Genomic DNA, 25,856 nt, shown 5'->3' on the forward strand with positions numbered 1-25,856 from the left:
GGGATGAGCACTGGGTGTTATATGGAAACCAACTTGATAATAAACTATTTGTAAAAAAAAAAAAAGATGAAAATACAGTATGTGAATAAAAATATATTAAGTTCAGAAATAGATTTTTAAAAATGGGTGTAACTTCACAAGTAAAAAGGGTTATAGTTTGATAGTCTGATTACTTTTTGAGAAGAAAAGTAATACAAGAATGATGCAATAGGCACAAAAGAGCTTAGAGAATTTTTGCACTGTTCTTAAAATTACACAAGTAAATTAGAAAACAGTTTGCTGAGGATAAAAGTAAATGAAGTGGAATACACAGAAAGGAAATAAAAAGGCAAAAGAGTCTTCAAGGTGATGAATATAGATTATGAATAATCAAGGGTGACTATAAGTATGTGAAGAGAAAAAAAACTCTATTATTGAAAAGATTTAAAATTACTTTTAAGATGTAAATTTCCCCTCTAAATCTGATAAACATTATTGCTTAAATATTCTGCATTTTTAGGAAAAAGGAAGATACATGGGTTTTTGATATGTACAGCAACATTAGCCTGTACCAAAAATGAAGGTCTTTAACTAGGAGAATTGTCCTCAACTAAGCAGTCATGATTTTTAGATCTGTGCTTATTCAATTTGTTTTTTAATCCCTCTACTTTCCAAAATTGAGTATTACTTTTATATTGGTTTACTAAGGAGCAGGTCTTTAATACTAGTATATTTAACATAGATAAAATGTAGGGGCACTTGGGTGGCTCAGTCAGTTAAGCTCTGACTTTGGCTCAGGTCATGATCTCACGGTTAGTGAGCTCAAGCCCCACATTGGTCTCTGCGCTGACAGCTCAGATCCTGGAGCCTACTTCAGGTTCTGAGTTTCCCTCTCTCTCTGTCTCTCCGCCAACACACACACTTTCTCTTTCTGTCTCAAAAATAAACATTAAAAAAATTAATATACATAAAATGTAGAGGTATATAGGACAACATTTAAACATTGGGTGACTCCCCAAATACCTGAATCCACTAACCTTCACCTTTCCACTACTTAATTCATACTTTAATGTAATAATTTCCAGCTTTCTTTAAACTACTACTCTCTGTGGTTTAATCTGAGAAATTACTAACCCATTACTTCCCTCTTCTTGTCAAAGGTATATCATATACTAAACTGTGTTGTAACATTAATTGGGTATTTTGAGGTGTTTATAAAAAATATTTAAATACTTGAGGTGCCTGGGTGGCTCAGTTGGTGTTTGACTTTGGCTCAGGTCATGATCTTGCCCATTCTGGAGTTCAAGCCCTGCATCAGGCTCTGTGCTGACAGTCAGAGCCTGGAGCCTGTTTCAGATTCTGTGTCTCCCTCTTGCTCTCTGTACCTCCCCCACTCATGCTCTGTCTCTCTCAAAAATAATAAAATAAACATTAAAAATAATAAAAATAAAAAATGCTTAAATTCTTGTGGAGATATTTGAAGATACTTTGAGATATCACAAACTTTAGACTTAGAAATATTAGTATTCCAACTATTTTTTTCAGTCTTATTGAGACATATATAAGTTTAAGGTGTACAATGTGCTGATTGCAAAATAATGACCACTGTAGCATTAGCTAGCACCTCCATCATTTCCTATAATTACCATTTCTTTTTTGCAGTGAAGATATTTAAAACGTACTCTCTTAGCAACTTTCAAGTATACAATACAGTATTATTAACTATAATTACCACATTGTGGATTAGATCCCCACAATTTATCTTCTAATTGGAAGTTAGTACTCTTTGACCAACATCTCCCCATTACTCCAATCTTCTTCCAGCCCCTGGTAACCACCATTCCATTCTGTTCCTATGAGTTTGGCTTTTTTAAGATTCCACATTTAAGAGAGATCATATAGTATTTGTCCTTCTCAGGATTCCCTGCTTTCTTATGGTTGAATGATTTTCCATTGTATACATATCACTTCTTTAAACCATTCATTCTTGACAGACACTTCAGTTGTTTCCATAGCTTGACTTTTGTGAATAATGCTGCAATAAACATGGGAGCGCAGACATCTTTTCAAGGTTATGTTTCATTTCCTTTGGATATATACCAGAGATGGGATTGCTGGATCATATGGTAGTTCTATTTTTAATGTTTAAAGAAACTTCCATCTTGTTTTTCATAGTGGCTGCACTAATTTGCATTCCCACCAACAGTGCACAAGGATTCCCTTTTTTCCACATCCTTGACAACTTGTTATCTATTGTCTTTTGATGACAGCCATTCTAACAGGTGTGAAGTGATATCACATTGCTTTTGATTTGCATTTCCCTTAGTATTAGTGATGTTGAGCATCTTTTCATGTATCTTTTACCTGTCTGTGTGTCTTCTCTGGAAAAATGTCTATTCAGTTCCCCTATAGTTTTAATTTGATTTTTTTTTTTTTTTTTTTTTTTTTTTTGCTTTTGCTATTGAGTTGTATGATTGTGGGTTGTTTGTTTCTTTGTTTTGGTTATATGCTTTGGATATTAACCAATTATCAGATATATGCTTTACAAATATTTTTCCCATTCTGTAGGTTGTCTTTTCATTTTGATATTTTTTTTCTGTGTAGAAGCTTTTGAAAAGTTTAATGCAATCTCACTGAGTTTTCCTTTTGTTGCCTGTGCTTTTGCTACCATATCCAAAAATCGTTGCCAAGACCAATCTCAAGGAGATTTTTCCCTATGTTTTCTTCAAGGAGTGTGATAATTTCACGTCTTATGTTTAAGTCTTCAGTCTATTATAGGTTCATTTTTGTGAGTGGAGTAAGATAAGGCTCAAATTTCATTTTCTGTATGTGGTTATCAAGTTTTCCCAGCACCAATTATTGAAAAGACCATTCTTTCTCCATTGAATCTTTTTAGCTTCTTTGTTAAGTATTAGTTGACCATGCATGTAGTTGTATATTTCCAGCTCTCAAGTCTGTTCCACTGGTCCATGTGTCTACATTTATGATAGTACCACAGTGTTTTTTATTACAATGGCTTTATAGTATAGTTTATGTTGTGCCTTTCTTCCTCAGGACTCTTTTGGCTATTTGTTGTCTCTTGGGGTTATATAAATTTTAGGATTGTTTTTTCTAGCTCTGCAAAAAATCCAGGTATTAATTTGATAGCAATTGCATTAAATGTATAGATTGCTTTGGGTCGTATAGACATTTTAACATTGTCTGTTTCTCCAATCCCTTGAGCATGGCATTTTCCCCTCCATTTCTTTGTGTCCTCTTCAAGTTCTTTCATAAGTGTTCTATAGTTTTCAGAGTACAGATCTTTTACTTTGGTTAGGTTTATTCCTAGGTATCTTATTGTTTTTGATGCAATTGTAAATTAGATAGGTTCCTTCATTTCTTTTTCCGTTGCATCCTTATTAGGGTATAGAAATGCAACAGATTTCTGTACATTGAATTTATATCCTGTGATTTTGCTGAATTCATGTATTAGCTCCAGCATTTTTTTTTTTTTTTGGTGGAGTCTTTCAGGTTTTCTGTATAGAGCATCTTCTCATCTACAAAGAGTGAGTTTACCTTCTTGCCTCCAGATATGGATGCTTTTTCTTCCTTTTTGTCTGACCGCTGAAGCTGAGACTTCTAGTACTATGTTAAACAGTAATGGAGAGTAGACATCCATGTCTTGTTCATGACCATAGAGGAAAAACTCTCAAGTTTTTCCCATTGAGGATGATAGTAGCTATAGGTCTTTCATATATGGCTTTTATGATGTTGAGGTATGTTCATCTATACCTACTTTGTTGAAGGTTTTTATCAAGAATGGATGCTGTGATGTGTCAAAGGCATTTTCTGCATCTATCGAGAGGATCTTATGGTTCTTATCCTTTCTTTTATTAGTGTGGTATATTACATTGATTGATTTGTGAATATTCAACCACCTCTGCTGCCCAGGAATAAATTCCATTTGATTGTGGTGAATAATTCTTTTAATACACTGTTGCATTCGATTTGCAAGTATCTTGTTGAGAATTTCTGCATCTATGTTCATCAGGGATTCTGGCATGTAGTCTCTTTTTTAGTGGAGTCTTTATCTGGTTTTGGAATCAAGGTAATACTGGCCTTTAGAGTGGGGTTAGAAGTTTTCCTTTCATTTTTGTTTTGTTTTGTTTTGTTTTTTTGGAACACTTTGAGAAGAGTGGGTATTAACTTTTTTTAAATGTCTGGTAGAATTCCCCTGGGAAGCCAACTCTGCCTGGGGTTTTGTTTGTTGGAGTTTTTGATTACTGATTCAGTTTCTTTGCTGGTTATGAGTTTGTTCAAATTTCCTATTTCATCTTATTTCAGTTTTGGTAGGTCATATGTTTCTGGGAATTTGTCCATTTCTTCCAGATTGCACAGTTTTTTGGCATATAATTTCTCATAATATTTTCTTATAATTGTATTTCTATGGTAATGGTTGTGATCTCTTCTCTTTCATTCGTGATTTTATTTATTTGGGTCCTTTCTATTTTCTTTTTGGTAAGTCTAGCTAGGGGTTTATCAAGTTTATTAATTCTTTCAAAGAACCAGCCCTTAGTTTTGTTAATCTGTTCTTTTTTTCTTGTTTCTATATTATTTATTTCTGCTCTAATCTTTATTATTTCCCTTCTTCTGCTGGCTTTAGACTTTATTTGCTGTTCCTTTCCTAGTACCTTAAGCTGTACATTTAGGTTGTGTATTTGACATTTTTCTTGCTTCTTGAGGTAGACCTGTACTGAATGTACTTCCCTCTTAAGACCACCTTTGCTATATCCCAAAGGGTTTAGACTGTGTGTTTTCAATTGCCTCCATGTATTTTTTAGTTTCTCCTTTAATTTCCTGGCTCACCCATTCATCTTTTAGTAGGATGTTCTTTAATCTCTCTATATTTGTGTTCTTTCCAAATTTTTTCTTGGGCTTGACTTCAAGTTTTGTAGCATTGTGGTCTAAAACTATGCATTGTATGATCTCAATCTTTTTGTACTTGTTGAGGGATGATTTGTGACAGAGTGTGTGATCTATTCTGGAGAAGGTCTCATGTGCACTTGAAAAAATGTGTATTCCACGGCTTTAGGAGGAAATGTTCGGAATGTATCTGTTAAATCCTTCTGGTCCACTGTGTTATTCAAAGCCATTATTTCTTGTTGATTTTCTGCTTAACCTATTCATTGCTATAAGTGGGGTGTTATAATCCCCTATTGTTAACATATTATTATCAGTGAGTTTGTTATTAATTGATTTGTATACTTGAGTGTCTCCAAGTTAGGGGCATAAGTATTTACAACTGTTAGATCTTGATAGATGGACCCCTTAATTATGATATAATGCCCTTCTTCATCTCTTGTTACAGTCTTTGTTTAAAATCTAGTTTGTTTTATATAAGTATGGCTATTCAGGCTCTCTTTTGGCATCCATGAACATGAGATATGATTCTGCATTCCCCACTTTCAATCTGCAGATGTCTTTAGGTCTAAAAACAGTGTCTTGTAGGCAGCATATAGATGCTTTTTAAAAAATCCATTCTGATAACCGACCTATATCTTTTGACGGTAACATTTAGTCCATTTACATTCAGAGTGATTACTGAAAGATGTGCATTTGATGCCATTGTGTTACTTGTAAAGTTGGGTGTTTCTGGTGATGTTCTCTGTTTCTTTCTAGTCTTTGCTGCTTTCGGTCTCTTTTTCTCCATTCAAAGAGTCCCCCTTAGAATTTCTTGCAGAGGTGGTTTAGTAGTCACAAACTCCTTTAGTGTTTGTTTGGCTAGGAAACTTTCTCTCTCCTTCTATTCTGAATGACAGGCTTGCTGAATAAAGGATTCTTGGCTGCATATTTTTCCCATTAAGCATGTTGAATATATCAGGACACTCCCTATTAGCCTGCCAAGTTTCTGTGGACTGATCTGGTGCAAACCTGATCTGACTTCCCTTGTAGGTTAAGAGGTTTTTTAAAACCAGGTCTTTTTCCCTGGCTGCTTTCAGGATTCTTTCCTGTTGGTGTATTTTTGGAGTCTGATCATGATATGTCTTGGTGATAGTCAGCTTTTGTTGAATTTAATGGGAGTTCTCTGTGCTCCTTGGATTCCAATGTCTGTTTCCTTTTCCAGATTAGGGAAGTTTTCAGCCATAATTTACTCAAATAAACGTGCTTTTTCTTTTTCTTCTTCTGGGACTCCTATGAAATGAATGTTATTACACTTTGTGGAGTCACTGAGTTCCTTAAATCTACATTGATGATCCAATAAACTTTTTTCCTTTTTTTTCAGCTTATTTTCCATATTTTATCTTCTATATCATTGGCTCAGTCCTCTAATTCATCTATCCTCAATGTCGTTGCATCCATTTGGTTTGAATCTCCATTATAGTTTTTAAAATTTTAGCCTGACTAGTTTTTAGTCCTTTTATCCCTGAACTAAGAGATTCTCTAGTGTCTTCAACGTTTTTCTCAAGCCCAGTTAGTATCCTTATGATTAGTTTTTTTTTTTTTTCTGGTTCAGACATCTTACTTTTATCTGTATTGATTAAATCCCTGGCCGTGACTTCTTTCTGTTCGTTCCTTTGGCATGAATTCCTCTGTCTTATCATTTTGTCTGGGTCGCATTTAAAACTTATTTTTAATGTTACTTGTTTTTGAGAGTGAGAGTGAGCAAGCTAGCACAAGTGGAGGAGACACACACACACACAGAGAGAGAGAGAGAGAGAGAGAGAGAGAGAGATAAGTTCCAAAGCAGGCTCCAGGTTCTGAGGTGTCTGCACAAAGCCTGACACGGGGCTTGAAATCACAAACCATGAGATTGTGACCTGAGCCAAAGTCAGACGCTTAACTGATTGAGTCAGGCATCCTTTGTGTGGGTCAATGTGTGTGTGCGCATGTGTGTGTGTGAGAGAGACAGAGAGATTGTTAGGAAAGCCTGTTGCAGTCCTGCTCCTGAGATTAATGGCTATGTTACAAAAAGCCCCCCACCCCCCACCCCTCGCCAAAAAAAAAAAAAAAGCAAAATCCTAGGTATGATTTGGTTCATTGGTGAAAAGAAACTAGATCCAAAATAAAAATTAAAATTAAATTAAAAATTTTTTAATTAAAAAAATGGAAGCTAGATCCCATTTCCCATACACAAAGACTGCAGCACTCTATGATTAGATTTGGTACATGCGAGGGGTTTGTGCTGGTCTTACTGGGGAGGGGTCTTCTCAGGCAGACTTGCCCTAATGGAGATGCATCTGAGGGTGCAGGTGGGCAGCACTTGGTGTAAAGGGCTCCAGCCTCCTCTGGTGGTGCTGTTTTGCTCCCTGAAGTTGGTCAGTACTGATGGATGGGGGGGGAGGGGGGATGTCATCACCTGATCTCTTGTCCCTGGAGTGGGGAGCTTGTGCCCACCACTCTTCAGGAAGCCCTCACAGAAGAGCAAATAATCACCTGTGTCTTCAGTTTCTGCCAGGTCCCTGCCTTCACCCTGCCTGCATCTGAGCTATCTGCCTGTCGGGTGGCAAAGCACTCCTGTGTTTTATCTCAGGCGCATAGCTGGGTTTCAAAACTCCAAATTTTAGAGGTGTGCACAGTGTGGACCATGCTGATTCTCTGCAGTTCTTGCTGCCCTGTGGCTGGTCCCGGCTTGTCCCAGAAATGAGTTGTGTGACTGTGCAGCACTTCAGAGTTTACAGTGAGGTGCAGCTAAAAATCAGCACCAAGGCCTGCTGCTCTCAACAAGTCTTTGTTCCTATGCTAGGACACAGGGCAGCATGCTACAAGTTCCTTTGTCCCCAGAGAGGCTGGGCTGCCACTCCCAAAAGCACTCCAAGCAAGGGCACTGTTTCTCACTGTGTTACCCATGGGATTCTGGGCCCACACTGTCAGCTCGAGCCTCCACTCTCCTTACCTATACCAGATGCAAACCCAGCGATTTGTGTCCAGGCCCAGGCATGGACCTCCAAAACTTCAGACTTTGCTGCTTATAAAAACTTGATGGTATTCAGCCCCTCTCTTTTTTCCAGTCAGTGGTTTGGGGGAAGAGGTTTTCTTGTGCAATCTCCTGTGTATGCTTTCACTCTTTCTCTCTTGCTCCTCTCTCTATGATCAGGGATTCCTCTCCTTTGCAGCACTGCAGCTCTTCTCTCCCCCAAATCAAGTCTCCACAGGTCCTACCTTCCATGATGTGGAGGTTTTTTTCTGCCTCTAGTCATCCAGTTTTGCTCTTAGTCCTCAAATCAATTTCTTGGGCATTCAAAATTATTTATCTAGCTGTGTTCAAGATGAGGCAAGCCTAGGGTCTCCCAACTCCTCTGTCATTTTAACTTCTTCTGCAGAGGTCAGCTTTAAAAAAAATTTTTTTTAACATTTATTTATGTTTTGAGAGACAGAGAGTGAATGTGGGAGGGGCAGAGAGGGAGTCACAGAATCCAAAGCAGACTCCAGGCTCTGAGCTGTGAGCACAGAGCCTGATGCGGAGCTTGAACTCACAAACCACGAGATCATAACCTGAGCCGAAGTTGGACACTTGACTAAGCCACCCAGGTGCTCTGAGGTCAGCTTGTTATAGCCTCATCTTGAGAATTCTTCTTGCACCAGATATTTCAGGATATAAGAATATACTTGGCAGCCATTTTAAGTATTTTTTAAAACACCAATTTTTGAAAAATTAGAAAGTCAAAATTATAATGGTTTATTAACACCACATCTCAAAGGTAACTTAATAAAGTTCTGCAAGTGGCTATGTTTATTTCAAAAAATGGATAATATTCCTATAGTTTTGGAATCTGGCTTTCTTCACTCAACAATATATCATAAATATCTTTCAAACAGACTTCTACCAATTTCAGTAAGTAAACTTCTATATAGACATTTTCAATGGTAGAACATTCTTATAGGATAAATATATTAAAATATTTGGGTTATTTTCAATTTTTTTGTTATTTTTTAAGTGTTTGAGGGGGAGGGGTAGAAATAGAAGGAGAGAGAGAATCCCAAGCAGGTTCCATGTTGTCAGCAGAGTCTGACGTGGGGTTAATCTCATGACCCTGAGATCATGACCTGAGTTGAAATCAAGAGTCAGATACTTAACTGACTGAGCCACCCANATACCTTTAATATTATCAATGTAACTAAACTGGAAAGTAAGCTTCCAAAGGAAGCTAAGTTAGAGTTTGGTATAGTGCAGGCTATTTAATAAGGGAATGTAGTTTGTTAATCATTACATTTTATTTAATCATGGTAACAAATGAGTTTTTATGCTTACTTCTTTTCCAGTTTTTCCGTCTTTTTTTTGTTACTTTGATCTCTATCACTGTAATTCTCTTCCTTCCAGACTTGGCAAAAACTGGGTATTTCTTGTGCTCATTTTGACTTTCCCATAAGAGTTATGATTATCTGAATATTTTCAGGTAGAGTTTACACAGAAGGTGGAACAGGTTTGTGGATACATCAAGTGTCTAATGGGAAATCTAAAGATGGTGAATACTGCAGTAAAATGAAATTATCTCTTCAAAATAAAGGTACATTCTTTTTGTTGAGAAAGAGAGCATGAACAGGAGATGGGCAAAGGGAGAGAGAATCTTAAGCAGGCTCCACACTCAACATGGAGTCTGATGTGGGGCTTGACCCCACAACTAGGATCACGACCTGAGCTAAAATGAAGTCGGGACACTCAACCATCTGAGCTATCCAGGCACCCCTCATTCTTTATGTGTGTGTGTATATGTGTATATGCATATATGTATATGTATATATTCATTTGCTTATATGTTGAACTGCCACCCAAATGTACTTAACTTCACTGGACAAGGTCTAAGGCTTGCCAATTTCCACATTTTGGCAACTCTAAATTCCTGGCAGGCATTCTGGAGCTGCTATTATTTATAGCATAATATGATTAATTTTGTTATTTTAAATATAGGTAACTTTGTTCTAAAATGCTTTCCCCAGCCTCGAATACATATTCACATTTTAAATGGTAAAAATGGACTTCTTGGTAAGATCAAAGGAAATTTAGCCACTACCTATTGTGGTTAAGAACCTAAGAATTTCAGACAATGTAGGATTTAAAGGAAGCCTTGAATTTCTGTGCCAAAACTGGGAAGGTGGGATGGGGAACTGCTGGAGAGAGAATGAGAAGCACAAGGGGAAGGGTATTTAGCCTCTGTCTCCTAGGACTCCACATTATTTCAGAATAAAGAAGCTACATTTTGTTTTAATCAAATTTTTTAGAAAATATTTACAGAATATAATTCAATAGATTCAAAGATTAGAATTCATCAGATTATGTTATAGAGACCAGTAGGACTTAATTCTCCCTAGATTTTATGAACAATTTTTATTAACAGAAACCAAACTTACTGTCCGAAGTGATAACATATCAAGGAACTATATATCAAAATATACTGCCATTAATAATAGTTTTAACATTTTTATTGCATTTACAATGTGTGGAACATTATAGGGGTTTACAGTAGAGGCCAAATATCCCAGCCCTTAAAAATTGAATAGGAAAGATTGGATGAATCATACATAAAAATCTTTGAACACAAGCATTGGAAACATACATATGATTATAATTTTACAGGCTTATACAGGTAACTGCTATATGTAACATAACAGGCAGGAAAGGTAAAACACAGTGAATAACAAAGTTGCTAGGGTGTGAAATAATTACAGCTAGGTGGTGCTAAACAAAAAAACATAGAAGATATAATCTGTAAAGGCTAAAATGTCCTGCAAAAAACATAGCTATCCCCTATCCCAACAGTGAGGTAGAATTCTTCCCACCCTGTTTTCTGGTTTCTTGATGACCAATTGGGGGGCTATCCCATCCAGATGGTTCTCTCTCACATTGCTGTACCCAGGACAGACAAGTAGTACATGTTTTTGACTACCCCATTCTACCCCAATTGAACAGAAATAATCTTTTCTGTTTTATTCGGTTTTACTTCACTTACTGAAAACAGGTGGCAAAGTTTGTAACATAAACAAACCAGTGCTGTTTCTTCTAGCTAATGCGTCACCATACTTGGGAAGTGCTTTAATCCTTCAAGTGAAACTAATGCTAAAATGTCAGGCATATAAACCCATTGGGGAGCTACTTGGGGCAGACAGGTATTTCTTTTCTCAAAAAATACCAACTGCCAACTATTAACAATGCCATTTCTATCACAAACCCACTCCTAATATTTCAAATATGGATCATAAAAATAGTTTACACCTTTCTACACATCCAAAATATAGTGAAAATCCAGGACACAGTATAACCACATTGAAAAAAGTATAGCAGTTTCTTTTAAAACTACCCCATGACACAGAAATTCTAACCCCAGGTATTCACCCAAGGGAAATAAAAGCCTACGTTCACATAAAACTTATGAATAATCATAGCAGCTTTATTTATAACTACTAATGCTGGAAACAGCCCAGGTATTCATAAATAGGAAAATGGATAAACTGCAATATAGTCATACAATGGAAGAATACTCAGCAANAAAAAAAAAAAAGGAATGAACTACTAATACACCTAACATTTGGGTAAATCTCCAAAACATAGTAAGTGAAGAGACTTCTAGAAAGAGTACATGCTGTGTGGCTCTATTTACATAAAGATCTAGAGAACACATAAATTTGATTTGGGGTCGACAAAAGAACAGTGGTTGCCTTTAGGAGAGTGTGGGTCAAGGATTGACTAGAAAAGGCCAAATGGGAATTTTCTGAGAACACTTTACATTTGGACAGCACTGTATGCATTTTCCAAAACTCAGTGATGCACACTTAAGATTTATGTATTTCATTGTATGCTAATTTTACATTAAAAAGTATGGTAAGCATATTATTGAGCTCTACTTGATATGTATGTTGAAGTTATTAGTAGGAAATGTAAATCTGTCTGCAATTTAAAATGCATAAAAAATAATGAGGATTGATGAACTGACAGGTGGATTGGATATGGTAACACAAGCATAGCTAATGCTAACTATCACCTGGGTGATCAATATATGATAAAATTTTAACTTTTTTGTATATTTGAAAATTTTTATAAAATGTTGGAGAATTCTGGGTGCAACACTTATCATATAATGCCACTGAGAATTTCACAATTGACCTCATAGCAAGATAATCATCAAATTCTTTCCATCAGTGTCAATTTAGAAATTTAAAAGCCTGTGCAAAAATATTCCTGAGTGTGAGGTGAGGAATCAGCTCAAATCTATAATGGCTCAAAACTGTCTGTGACATTTTGATCCCCTCACACCTTTTAAAAATAAAGTATGTATTATTGACCATATATTTTTAGCAAATTTGTTGGCAATGTAGACTAATATAAGAGCTAAGATACAAGAAACATTCTTGAGAAATATCAAGCACAAAAATTTTTACCTGACTTCTAAACTAAAAAAGAACTAGGGCAACTGTAATAGAAAAGCTGTGTAGACTCAAAACACTATGTGAGGTTTGATCATACTGCACAGGCCCCTATGTTCTGAGCGGAAGGACATCTGATTACCCTTCTGTCTCTCCAAGAAGGGACTCATCTGGGAGCACCCTAAAGTGAAGGCATGTAACCTGTAAATCATTCTAAGGTGACTCCTTCAGATTCACTAAGACTGGCTTCAGACTTCAATAGGCTTTTTTGTCAGAGTAGTTTTCCACATGCCTGACTTAAAAATTCATAACAACACTGCATTTACTACCTAGTGGCTGGTAACTATTTTTAGTTATTTGCTAAGAATTTCTATATAATTACACACACACACACACACACACACACAACTTCATAAGAGTTCTCTAACAAAAATAAAATTCTTTTAAAAATTTACTCACTGTTTTCAAAATATTTAGTCACAGTTCTGACTTTCCTTTGATCTCTAAATGATTCACTTCCAGTACAGGCTCTACTTTTTCTCGAAGCACATGGACTAGTGTTGCCAAGTTTTCAAGTTTGCTCTAAAATATTGCAGTCATGTAATTCAGCATCAACTCTAGCAACCTTTTTCAGCTTTAAAACACACTGCTCCATATTTATGCTATTTCACAGAGCATCCTTAGTTCTATCAGTCTCGATTACAGGCCAGTTTTTGTTATTATTACTGCCCAAGTTTATCAACACTGCTCTTCTCTAACCATAGCAGAACTAACGGCAGTCTCAAATCATGATTTTTACCTCCTTTTTAGGATACTGTAACAGATTTGTGCTTTTATAGTTTCTATAGGTGAGTGTTGACTCTCTGAGATCCACTCTGAGCATGAAGTTTACTTACTTTTACTTATTTATTAATGGCCCTCTGTCATGTCCTGTCAACCTCAAAGTGGATGATACTCCTCACTCGTCTTCCATCTTGCTGGTCTACCATCCTGTCATAAAAGAGTTAATTTGTCAGATTTAAAAGTCCTGTTATTCAGTGATGAACTCGCCAACTCTACCCTTAGTATTTCCAGTATGCAACTCTGAATGCGGGGGGAAATGGAGCTCAGGGAGGTGAGCATAAACAATGTGCCATTTCTCCCATGACCCCATGCTCATTATCTGAGAAAAGAGTGAGATTAAAGAATGCTCTATTTTCCACTCTGAAAATGTAATTATAGTAATAATTCCTTCCACTTTGGATAACATCGTAAGTTTCAACACATTTTTTTTCAGTATGACTGTATTTATAGACGCAGAGTTGTTTAGTAATTTTTACAAAGGTCAGTAAATGGCAAAGCCAGATTTTGAAATCAGATATTCAAACTCCAAATTCTTTCCATTATATTCAGTACAGTTCTTACTTTAGAATTTTTATGATCTTTACTATTTTTGCCACTATTTATGGTTCTTGGCTAAACACAGACTTCTCTATAGCATACACTGAAGCCACATAATGTCAGATGTTAAATCAGTACTTAATTTTGCCTCATCAAGGTATGTGCTGCCCTCCACACCAGGAGTGTATTTTCCATTTCCTCCAATTGAAGTTTTTTATGTTCAGAACTGAGAGTTAACATTGGTAAGTTTGCTAACTAGGTTAACTCGGCAGGTATGTTTCAGCCCATCTTCTTAATCCTAGAGAATTTTTCCTTTGGTGGTTTAACCAAAGTTATCTCAATCATATAACTCTTGTCACTGATATTTACTGATGGCAGTTCCCCATACTATTTTTAACAGGCTTAAGGTGTGGAGAACTTAGCAACCAAAGCTTGTGCAGTTCCTTGTAACCACAGAGTTTTGCTATGGGAAAAGTACACAGCAATACCTGATCTCTCCGGCAGGGAGCTTACAATATAGTAGAAGATTCTGAGTTCCTTCTCTGACTGTGGACTGTACCGTGAAATACGTTCATCTATTCTCACAATCACATCACTGGTTACAATAGGTTTAGATCAGAAAGTATGGTTTGCACAGCACGATGAGAAAAGTAACTGTGACTGGATGACAAAGAAAAAGTGTGGAAAGTGTAAAATCTTTCAAGCCAAACAGCTCAAATGAATGACTTTTCTTTATGAAAAATAAACATTGTCACCAGATTCACTTTCAAAATTCTCTGTTCTGCATTAAGAGGAACAGAACTGTTCAACATGGCTAGAAACCTGTAGTGCTCTCTCCCGGCAGCACTTGAATGATATAAAAATTAAGCTGGGGTTATGAAACAAACTCTGCCTAACTCTTCAATAAAAGAAGTACTGTGGTGTTACTGCTTGAAACAGCAGTGAACAGCATAGAAGGTTGAGGGGCTCAATTCATCCAATGACCAAAGGGCTCAAACACCAAAATATGGTAACTCAGGAAGCCCCGATTCTTGATATTCTGGTTTCTTGCAGATTGCAACAAAGCATGTGCACATTGAATGATGTCATTAAAAAATTCATTAGCGCGGAAAAAAAAAGTCACTGTCATGTTCACCATAGATTATGCCACCAACAACAGTAAACTAAACAGTACATTCCGTATTTCAACTGTTGGGGTAATGAAACAACACATAATACTAGGTAACACTCAGAAGCCTGGCTAATTTAAATGCCTATAAAGTGACAGTAGTATCCAATCTGGTACCCACTGATGAAGCCTAGACCTGCCACCACCATCCTGGCTGGCAGGATGAGCTGTCTCATCAACGTCAGCAATGTGTCACCAACAATGAGAACTGGGAATGAGGTCAATTTTTTCTGATATCAAGGTACCATCTTTGCATCATAACTCTGCTGGGTCAGATGTGTGATGAACAGCTCTCAAAACATATATTGAGCTTAAAGAGGAGCAAATACACAGTAAGAAGGCAAGAGAAAAAAAAATCCCCAAACCAAAACAAATAAAAAACAAAACTAGCACAATTAACACTTCAAGAATTCCCTGAGATGAGCTAAAGTGATGTGGAAAGTTGTGGCATATACCAATAGATGGCATGTAGAAATGATGGTTCTTTCTCCAGTTGTGGGCCAATATTAATTTATGATGTACAAAGAGCTCGTGATTTCCAACAGACTGCAGTCACTTCCTTCATGTGTACTCTAAGTGCACTACGATGCTATGAAAAAAAAATCACATTAGAGTGTTGTTGGGTTTTCAATCATAACTGTATGTGTATATACAGATATACATGCAGAAAGTAGGAGCAAATTTATGAATGAAGAGCAACAAGATTATGTCAAAAGCATATTCAATTTCATCTGAACTAGTCAAATTACAAGTAACATTTCCAGATGCTGCCTTATTTTACTCTTGCTGTAGGCAGGATAGCTTAAGGCATATTAAAAATTAACTCACTGGACAACTAGTAGTCAAGCTGATGATAAAACTAAGAGCTCCTTTACTTACAGTGCATTTCCTTTCTAGCAAAGTCTTAATAAAAGCACTTCTAACCACTATGAAGTTCAGTAGAATAGATATTGAATGTAACTAAGTATCTAAATTACCTAATATGTAAGTATCTGAAATACCAAATCACTTCATTATGAGTAGATTAATTCATAAGTCAGTCATAACTATAGGAAATATATTTAAAACATACTTCAGACTACAATATAAGGGGGGATGATTACTAATGCCTACAACAGACCATTCACATACAGAAAAAATAAAGCAACTATTACATATGAGGAAAAGGCTGGGAACAGGAGAGTCCCACAGGATTCCTTCCCTCAAAAGGGATTATTATATAGCAGGCACAGACATCAATAAACAACTGTAGCATGTGATGAGCACCATTATGAAGACCAAAATGAAGAATCACAAAAGTTCATACTCAGAAGTCCTAAAAGACTTGAGAGGATTATAAAATATAGAATTTCCTGGATGTTTTCAGAAGCAGTGGCAGCATAAGAAAAAAGGGGGCAAACAATTCCCCCAGATTTTCCGGCATGTTTGATGAGAAAAAAAGGCTGCACCATTAACCAGAATTGCTCAGCTCTAGACAAGAAAGGTGAAAGATATACTTCATCTAGGCTGAAATGTCAAGTGGGTAGTTGAAAGTATGGATCTAGAATTTTGGACCAGATATGTAACAGAGAACACTGTGATAAAACAAACCCTAAGGATGAGATACCTCCAGAAGCATTCTGAAGACAGAATCTGAGAGCACATCTGAGCAGACACACTTTAAGAGTTGTGTGACTGTACTCGCAGTTATGACAGAGGACAACATTTTTGAGGGAGGAGACACTGTCTAGGAAAGGCTCCAAAATGGTATAAACATTGCAGAGACAGAGGATAAGGAATGCAGACAGAGAAAAAAAAAAATCATTCGGTTCAATTCAGCAACTGAGAGCACACGGAGAATAGTTTCACTGCAGTGCTGTGTTACACCAGGCTGCAAGGTGCTGAGCAGTGAATGAGGAGGATGCAGGGGGGATAAATGTAGATTTCTCCGAGAAGTCTGGCAGTGAAAAAGGCTGGAGAAATCCATAGGTTCAGAGGGAGTTTTTTGCATTGCAAGATAATATAAACTTCACTGTAGATGTGAAAAGAAACAGCATACAATTCTTTGCATAATTTTGTATTGATCACAGACTAAAAAATATTTTTAATCTTTTTCAAAAACATTTTCTGAAATAAAAATTAACACAAAAATTAAATATGTATTTTACCATTTAAACTTAATATAAACTTAAAAGCACTAACATTTTATAAATTTTATTTCTAAAAGAGTTGTACAATTTTTGTTATCAGACTACTTCAGCATTCTGCTTCTAGTAGGAAAAATTAAATTTTATTGACAACTGCTATTTTAGTTCCAGAAAGATTCCTCTGGTATAAAGGATTACACTTAAGTAATTATATATTATGTCTTCTTCCCCATACCTCCTCCCCAATAATAAAGTATCTTCAGGGTAGTTAATAATTTGGATAACATTTTTCAAATTGAAGAAGAGAACAATTAGAAATAGTATTCCATTATTTTTAAGTTCTTTAAGATCTAAATTGCTCTTCACAATTATTTCTCAAAATTAAACATGCTTATTACATTTACATGCTTACATATGAATTTCCTGGCTAAAATACATGCAATCAATATGAAAAAAACAAATATTAAGCCAGCCTCACAATCCTAAGAATGCCCTTTTAAATAAGGCACTCATGTCTGGAAATAGTATATAACCACCAAATTAAATAAGATGTTTAAAAGAAGCCTTTTATTAAGCACAAACAATTTTTAATACATTATCAATACAAATAGGAAACTGTCTTTTAATGAATATGATATATCAAAGATCTGAAGATTTTCTTCATACTGACACAATAAAAATAATCAATTTTGAAGAATTACAAAGTAAAATTTTTGAGTACACCACTGTCTACTAGTAACAATTTAACTATAATCTAAATTTACTACAATCACCTGGGGAGGAAGGTCAACCATTTTTTTATAGAGAGAATTCCTAAACTCTTATTAGCACCATTCAAAGCTTATTATCAGTTGTTCATCTACAAATTGACAGGTCAGGTAAAGCTTTAAAGCAAGTTTTCAGTGCAATGTTTACAGTTCCTTCTTTTAAGATACTTGGAGTCTATGGTCTCAAAGCATGTTAAATAATTATGCCTTGGTAGTTGCAAAGTGTTAACATGTAGAGAGAAATGTAAAATGGAAAGAAATGAGGCTTATCCTGGCTGTGAAATGTATCTTAATGTATTGCAGCTAATGCTGTAGTATGCCAACGACATGCGGGATTATGAACTGCCGATTGGTGGGAAGCTGGTAGCTATTAGCTCTCTGTGGTCATCATTTCAGGATGTCTCAGCTGCTGCCTTTTGAGACTAACCAGTTTCATCCTGTCTCTGATGTGTTCTGCGGTGGAAGCCATGTCACTTGGACTCCCAAAATATTGTTCAGTTCTAAAAATCAGAACAGAAAAATCCCAATCAGGTTAATACAAATCCACTGACCATAGCAAATGCAAAAGGAAGCAAAGAATACCATAAAAATTATCTATGTAATATGGCATTACTTCATTTGCAGACCATACCGTTTATCTTTGAGTAGTAATTCAGTAGGAGAAACATTTTTTTTAATTTATTTTTTATCCTTTTAAAAAATATTTGAGAGAGAGAGAAAAAGAGAGCATGAGCCAGGGAGGAGGAGACAGAGAGTGATAGATGGAATCTCAATCAGGCTCCATATTCAGTGCGAAGGTCAATGCAGGACTCAGTCTCATGAACCATGATATCATGACTTGAGCCGACATCAGAGTCAGATGCTTAACCAACTCAGACACCCAGATGCCCTGCAGAGAAATATTTTTATAAATGGTATAAAATATATGAAAATGTGTTGAAAGAAATAGATTAGTGGTATTAAATGTTTATTTATGATAATCTCAATAAACTGAACAATGCACCAAACAATGAAACCATAAAGGAAACAATGAAACACTGGAGATATTTTACTTGTCAGCTTAAGGTGCATAAGCCTACACAAATATAAAACCTGTATGTGTCCTTCAATGATAAGGGCTATGTATATCAACTGTTTAATATAGCTGGCAAATAAAATATCCTTTCCATGTTAAGGCATCATTTCTGACGAATAGATAAAATCATTTAATGTTATTCTACTTGAAAAGATACTGTAGTCGGAGTCATTAGAATCTCTTAGAGCTAGAAATGTTCTTAGAAACTATCTGGTTAAGAGGCGCCTGGGTGGCGCTTGACCTTGGTCAGGTCATGATCTCAACAGTTTGTGAGTTTGAGCCCCGCATGGAGCTCTGTGCTGACAGCCTGGAGCCTGCATTGGATTCTGTGTCTCTTCTCTCTCTGCCCCTCTCCAACTTGTGTTCTGTCTCTCTTTCAAAAATAAATAAATGTAATAAAAAATTATCTGGTTAAAATCTGCATTTTTTAAGATCAGAAAACTAAGGCCTAGAAATTAAATGACTTAATTAGGATCACACAGTGGGGAAACCAAGATTGGAACCTGAGTCTTCAAACAGTGAATTCAGAGAGATCTAATTTATTTTTCCAGGACAAGGTTTCAAAAGAGAAATCTGAATAAGCTTGCCGTCAAACAAACTTTGTATAGCAACAAAAGGTTATCCTACAAATGGAACAGAATAATAATTCCAAACATTAAGGGTGGTTGTAAAATCTGAATACACAGTATTTATTCTTCAATCTTAAAAACATGAGGAAATGCTATATGGCCTATTTGTGGAACAAGGAGAAGCCCAAGCAAAAATGATAGTTACAGATGCTCCTAGGCTGACCTGAATAGAACAGGAAATGGTTTAACAACTGGCTGTGAAACGTAAAAATGGGAGTGGGGGGTTCATAGGACAAGCAGAAGGCAACCTTTAATACTGTTACAAGCTGAATTTATAAATGTTTAGATTGTATTCTTTTATATACTGTAGATATGTAACATGTATTTAGGCTACCTCTGATGGTTCAAGTTTGGCTATGACCAAAGATCACATAAATGTAGACTATGAGTTACATTCTTTCAATGGAATAAAATTATATCTTCCCAAAATAAATTCCAAATAATCATATGAATTTCATGACACAGTAGTAGTGGCACTTACCATGTATCAGATTGGTTCTAAGTAGTTTATATACACTTACATACTCATGTAATTCTCCTGCCCCTGTAACCTGAGGAATTATAAATAATATATCCCTATTTTTTAGATGACAGAATTGAGGCACAGAACAGTTGAGTGGCTTGCCCAACGTGTTAACAGCTACTAAGTAGTAGAGTTGAGATTTAAACCTAAGAAATCTGATTCCAGAGGCCACAATCCTATCCAGTATGCTATAATGGTAAGAAAGATGTAGCCAATGATTTGGCTTCTCTGTCATTTGAATTAAACATCCTCTGGATTACTTCTACATTATTTTCAATGAGAAGGTCTAGGATCTTCAGGGATGAAACTCCTTCAGATTCATCTACTGGCCAATTTATTTGCCTGAAATTACTTCTTACTTTTACTATCAACTTTTGCTATGTAAAAGGAATGTGGGAATCAGGACCCCATCATTTTACAAATGAAGAAATTAGGAATCCATATAGCATATTGAAAAGACAATGGGTTTGGAGCCAGACAGACCTGACACTGTACTGCAATTCCAATTATAAGCTGTGAAATCCTGAGCACCTCACTTAATCTTTCTGAGCTTTCATTTCTGCATGTGTAAATCAAGAATAATCATACTGGTCTAGGACTGTTTGGTCAAAAATAATGGAGTGAAATGCTTAACTTAGTGCTTAATATAGTATAAGCTCACTATACATTACATCCCTCCACTTCCCTTCCTTTCCCTGGATGAAGCCCAAAGTCACCCTATTCCCTATCATCAACAACCAAGGCTTAGAACCCAGGAGTATCAACCTAATCAATGATCTTCCTTCTACAACAAGCTGTCAAGAAGCACATTTGATAGCAGCAGGTATCAAATCCACTTTTGCTAACAGCTGAGTTTGCATTTCTTTTCATTACAAACGAATTTATTGTAGGAACTGAAGACGTGAACCAAAGCTAATTTACTTGGCTTAAAAAAAAACAGATTTTCCCCTCTTGATGATTTCACTTTAAAACCTCACCAATAAAAAGACAAAATTATAAGAACATGTACCATACCCATCAGGATAAACTACAGGAACAGTTAATCTATCCAAAAGTGATTTCCCAACTGCTTCAATTTCATCAAATTGCTCCTCATCATTAATAGCTTCAGGCTCTTCTGGACAGTCTTGCAAAATCTGCAACAAATAAAATGGTATCATCAATCAAGAAATATAGAAAGGCAATCAAGCTCATGTAAATTCAATATTTTTGTTGTGTTCTTAGTATCTTCACGTATACCCTTATACAAGATGGATTACTGGTGAAGCTGGCTCAAAAACTTCAAACAAAATGAAATACATAATCCTTACTAATAATATATAATTGGAATACAAAAGGTCTATAGTGATTTACAAAAAAAAATAATACTAAACTACTATTTGAAAAGTAAGTTCAAACTGCGCTTACAAAATATTCCTTCATTCGTTAAGTATTTATTGTACTAAATGTTTATTTAGCAGCTTGGGATGTGACTGAGATATAGATTTTGATCTCAAACAAAACAGACTTATAAATGAAAGAGGGGTGCCTGGGTGGCTCAGCTGGTTAAGCATCCAACTCTTAATTTTGGCTCAGGTCATGATCTCACAGTTCATGAGCTTGAGCCTCATGTCAGGCTCTGCGCTAATAATAGGACAGGGCCTGTTTGGGATTCTCTCTGTTTCCCTGTCCCTCCCTCGCCCTCTTCTCAAAATAATAAATAAGCTTAAGAAAAGACTTTAAAAAATGAAAGAAAATATAAATGCAAAACCACATATACTCAAGTATACAAACACAGAACTGACAGGATGACCTAGACAGACATGAGTTATTTTAAAAACCGATCTGCTAACTCACCTGATGTAAAGTGTTAAGACTGTAATTCAACAAATATAGGAAGTTCTACAGTCCTTGATAAAATATTAGTTTTTCCTTAACTCTTACCATCTAGATTTAGAAAGGTGAGGAGAGAAAGGAAGAAAGAAAATGCTGTAATTTATAATAGGTAAGTCTATAGGTATTGGCCCACATTGGTCAATACAGTAGCAACCAGCCACATGTGCCTTATGACACTTGAAAGGTGGCTAGTCCAAAGTGAGATGTGCTTTAAGTCTAAGATGCACACTAGATTATAAGAAAAATAAACGTAAAATATGGGGAATTGAGAAGTATTTACTTTTGCAACTTTTTTTTGCTAGTTTACTTAATCCAATCTGTTCATTTCAGCATTACTCATAAAGGACTTTGTAAGAAGTTCTAGATTCAATTTAAATATATTCTCAGTCATTATACTAAGTTGCTTATACCTACGATTATATTTATGCATATTGGTATAAAATAAAACACAGCCAAGAAGAAAATACCATCTGATAACAAAAAGCTTTACAAAGGTTTGAACAGTAAGTGACCTATAACTGAGTTTATTATAGGCATGATTAAAAAAAAAAAAAAAAGGGCCAGGTAGCAGCAGAAGAAAAAGAAACATTAATTCTCTATGCAAAATTTGTCAACCATTTACATTCTTATATGACCTCTTAAAAGAAGTCTAGATCTTAAAATGTCCTTGCAGATAACATTTATTTTTTACTTAAATTCTAGTTAGTTAACATACAGTGTAGTTTTAGTTTCAGGTGTACAATATAGTGATTCAACACTTCCATATAATACTCTATGTTCATCACAAATGCATTCCTTCATTGGAATGAAGTGATGCATCCCATCACTTATTTAACTAATTGCCTACCCACATCCCTTCTAGTAACCTTCAGTTTGTTCTCTATAGTTAAGAGTTTGTTTCTTGGTTTGCCTCTCTCTCCCTTTTATTCCTTTCTTCATTTTCTTTGTTTCTTAAATTCTGCATATGAGTGAAATCTTATGGTATTTGTCTTTCTCTGACATATTTCACTTATCATTAAACCCTCTAGCTCCATCCATGTGGCTGCAAATGACAAGATTTCATTCTTTTTTATGGCTGAGTAATATCCCGTTTTGTATATATGACCTGCCTTCTTTACCTATTCATCTATGGATGGACACTTGGACTACTTCCATAGTTTAGCTATTGTAGATAATGCTACTATAAGTATCAGGGTGTATGTATCCCTCTGAGTGAGTATTTTCGAATTCTCTGGGTAAATACCTCGTTGCACAACTGCTGGATCAGAGGTAATTCTATTTTAAACTTTTTGAAGAACCTCCATACTGTATTCCAGAGTGGCCTCACAGATACATTTTGAAAGCAATATCATATATGGAATTTAAGAAACACACAGATGAACACAGGGAAAGGGAAGGAAAAATAAGATAAAAACAGAAAGGAAGACAAACCATAAAAGACTCATAAATACAGAACAAACTGAGGGTTGCTGGAGGCGAGGTGAGTGGGACGGGCTTAAATGGGCAATGGGTATAAAGGAGGGCACTGTTGGGATGAACACTGGGTTTTCTATGTAAGAGATGAATCACTGGGTTCTACTCCTGAAACCAGTACTACACTGTATGTTAATTAATTAATTAATTAAAATTCAGGTTAGTTAAGAAGAAGAAGCTATCAGTAGTGTTAGAAATTGTGCCAGTAGTCACTCTTAGGAGGGAGGGGCAAGAAGGAGCAATGTGACTAAAAAAGGGTGGGAGAGCTTCTGGGGTACAGGCAATGTTCTGCTGTTTGGATACTGCACTGATTACACAGGTGTGTTCACTTCGTGAAAATTCATCAAACAGACTGAATTCAACAAAGTCTCTCAACATTTATGATCTGTACACTTTTCTGTGTTAATATATTTCAATAAAAACTTTTCATTAAAACAATTAGTAGATAAACAAGTTAAGCCATTTTATATATACTTTCACATTTATCATCATTAGGCCTATTTTAAACCAAAACACTGACTTGTGCAGTTCAGTGACCAGCTCAGGAAGAGTTAACTATGAACACTTGCCAACAGAAGTATTGCATAACAAGACAGAAACTATATAATTCCTGATAACATCTCTTCTATTCTATAGACTAGGCTATCACACTTACGTCTTAGGTTTCTCATATTTCACATTATATTGAACATCCTCCACACATAAACTTTCATTGTGCAAGATCACAACAAAGTTACCTACATAATGAAGCTCCTCTTCAGAGGAGAAATGTAAGAATTGATTGGGTGCTGTAAATTTTCTTGTGCAGAGTTCTGAAAACAGCTCTGCTGAAAATCTGCCCAAATAATACAACATATTTCATTTTTGATTTCTGGGACTAATGAATTCATTAAATAATAAATTCTAGAATGAATCTTTACAGATAACACATAAAAAAAATTTATTTTTATCCTTATTCTCATTATTTGAGTTGGGTAGTCTTTACTTTAAACATTATAAAATTACAATGTGTCCTTTTAAAAATGTTAAGACAGTTAGTAGCAGATGCAGAGGCAGTATCCTTTCCTTGCATAATGAAAGAGATAAAGTTGTGCCACGCCGAATCGAGAGAGCACACTCTGGGAGCCAGGTCTGGGGAGAAGAGAAGCACTGTTGAGAGAGGACTCCTGGAGGGTTTTGGATTTCTCCGAGCACAGCATGCCAGCACTGGTGTGGGTTACTAAGATTTCACCCGAACTCTCTAAGAATATATTATCTCTAAACAAACTTTAAACAGTAGGATTAATAGAAGTTGGAATGAGAAAAAAACCCCAAACTAACTACATAATTATAATATTAAAAGTAATACATTTTAAAGACTGGCAATAAATACTACAGAGACTATATTTTTTTAAAAAAGCGAACCTTTTCGGCATTTGAGTGAAATGCAATAGCCATTTCCAGCCTATGTACTCTCTCTTCAGATGCTATCGTAAACTGTTTCCATACTCTGTTCAGTCGAGGAAGTGTGTCCCCAGATGATCGAGATGTGCAGCGCAGAGATTGGCACAACACAACTGTGGCCTGTAGCAACTGTCTTCCATAGTCATAAGTGCTCTAAAAACAAACAAACAAAAAGTATAGATGAAATTACAATAAAAGAATTCTGAAAAGAGAGATGGAAAAGTGTGCAGAAGGACTGTAGTTGCTAGTAAGTAACCCTACCAGAAATCAATACTGAATGACTCCACTAGCACTTACTACTATAAATTAAACTGCATGCAAAAAAAAAAAAAAGGATAAAAAAGCAATACTTTTTAGTAAGTTTCTTCCTTGTTAGGCTTTGTTCTCTTATTCTGTTTTCCTCATATCAGCCTGCTCAATTCCAATGGCCAAAAAGAATGTCTGCCCATTCACTAACCAAGAAGTAGGTGAAAATGGACACTTTATAGGGCACTTTACATCCCACACAGTAAACCACAACTATTCACTGAGAGTTCAGTTATTAAGGAAAATAAATTAAGACACTTTTCTCTCTCTCTCTTTCACACACACACACACACACACACAGTTTGTATTGTTAAACTAACACTGATAGGATGAAGAAACAGACTTTTACTTTACTGATAACACGTATTTCTTATTAATTTTAGTGAATGAGCAGTTGGATTGCCTAATAAATGGCATAAAATAAAGCACAAATTAGAGGGAGCATACAGAACCTGTATTCAGGAAAACACAAATCCTCTCAAGTCTATGTAGGCTAGTTTTGATGTACCAGCTGACACTTTCTAGTTCTGTGATATTTCTGGAATAACATGACTAACCTTCTTGGACTTGGAGGGTTAAGTTACATTATAATCATGCAGAAAGCTATTCAAACACTGAGCTTGTAGAAAAGGAAGATAACCAGTTCTGCACCTGTGCAACATCAACAAATTTTCTATGCTTTTCCAGTAAAACTTTTGTTTCCTGAGCATCATCACCCAATCTGATGTGGGTCTTAAGCAGGGCATCCAGAAGTTCACTTAGCCATTCTACTGCCT

General features: G+C 35.8%; 1 protein-coding gene across 3 annotated transcripts in view; it reads right to left on the reverse strand.

Annotated features, from left to right (window-relative positions):
- Nucleotides 1-11,444: 11,444 nt before the first annotated feature.
- The window catches only part of SESTD1 (SEC14 and spectrin domain containing 1), a 99,802-nt gene continuing 85,390 nt past the window's right edge, over nt 11,445-25,856 (reverse strand). The window contains exons 14-18 of one of the 3 annotated variants that reach the window (XM_077776280.1): nt 25,732-25,854; nt 24,736-24,927; nt 20,998-21,119; nt 18,184-18,256; nt 11,445-13,305 (exon numbers count right to left, since the gene is read on the reverse strand). In XM_077776280.1, the coding sequence (XP_077632406.1) occupies nt 13,255-13,305; nt 18,184-18,256; nt 20,998-21,119; nt 24,736-24,927; nt 25,732-25,854 (561 nt within the window). In that variant the 3' untranslated portion in view covers nt 11,445-13,254. Of the gene's footprint in view, nt 13,306-14,361; nt 15,453-17,534; nt 18,257-20,997; nt 21,120-24,735; nt 24,928-25,731; nt 25,855-25,856 lie in introns of those variants that run through there. The other 2 variants (XM_077776278.1, XM_077776279.1) reach the window with 2 other exon arrangements.

The sequence above is a fragment of the Crocuta crocuta genome, unplaced genomic scaffold (genome assembly GCF_008692635.1).
Source record: "Crocuta crocuta isolate KB4526 unplaced genomic scaffold, BGI_CrCroc_1.0 scaffold17, whole genome shotgun sequence".
NCBI lineage: Eukaryota > Metazoa > Chordata > Mammalia > Carnivora > Hyaenidae > Crocuta > Crocuta crocuta.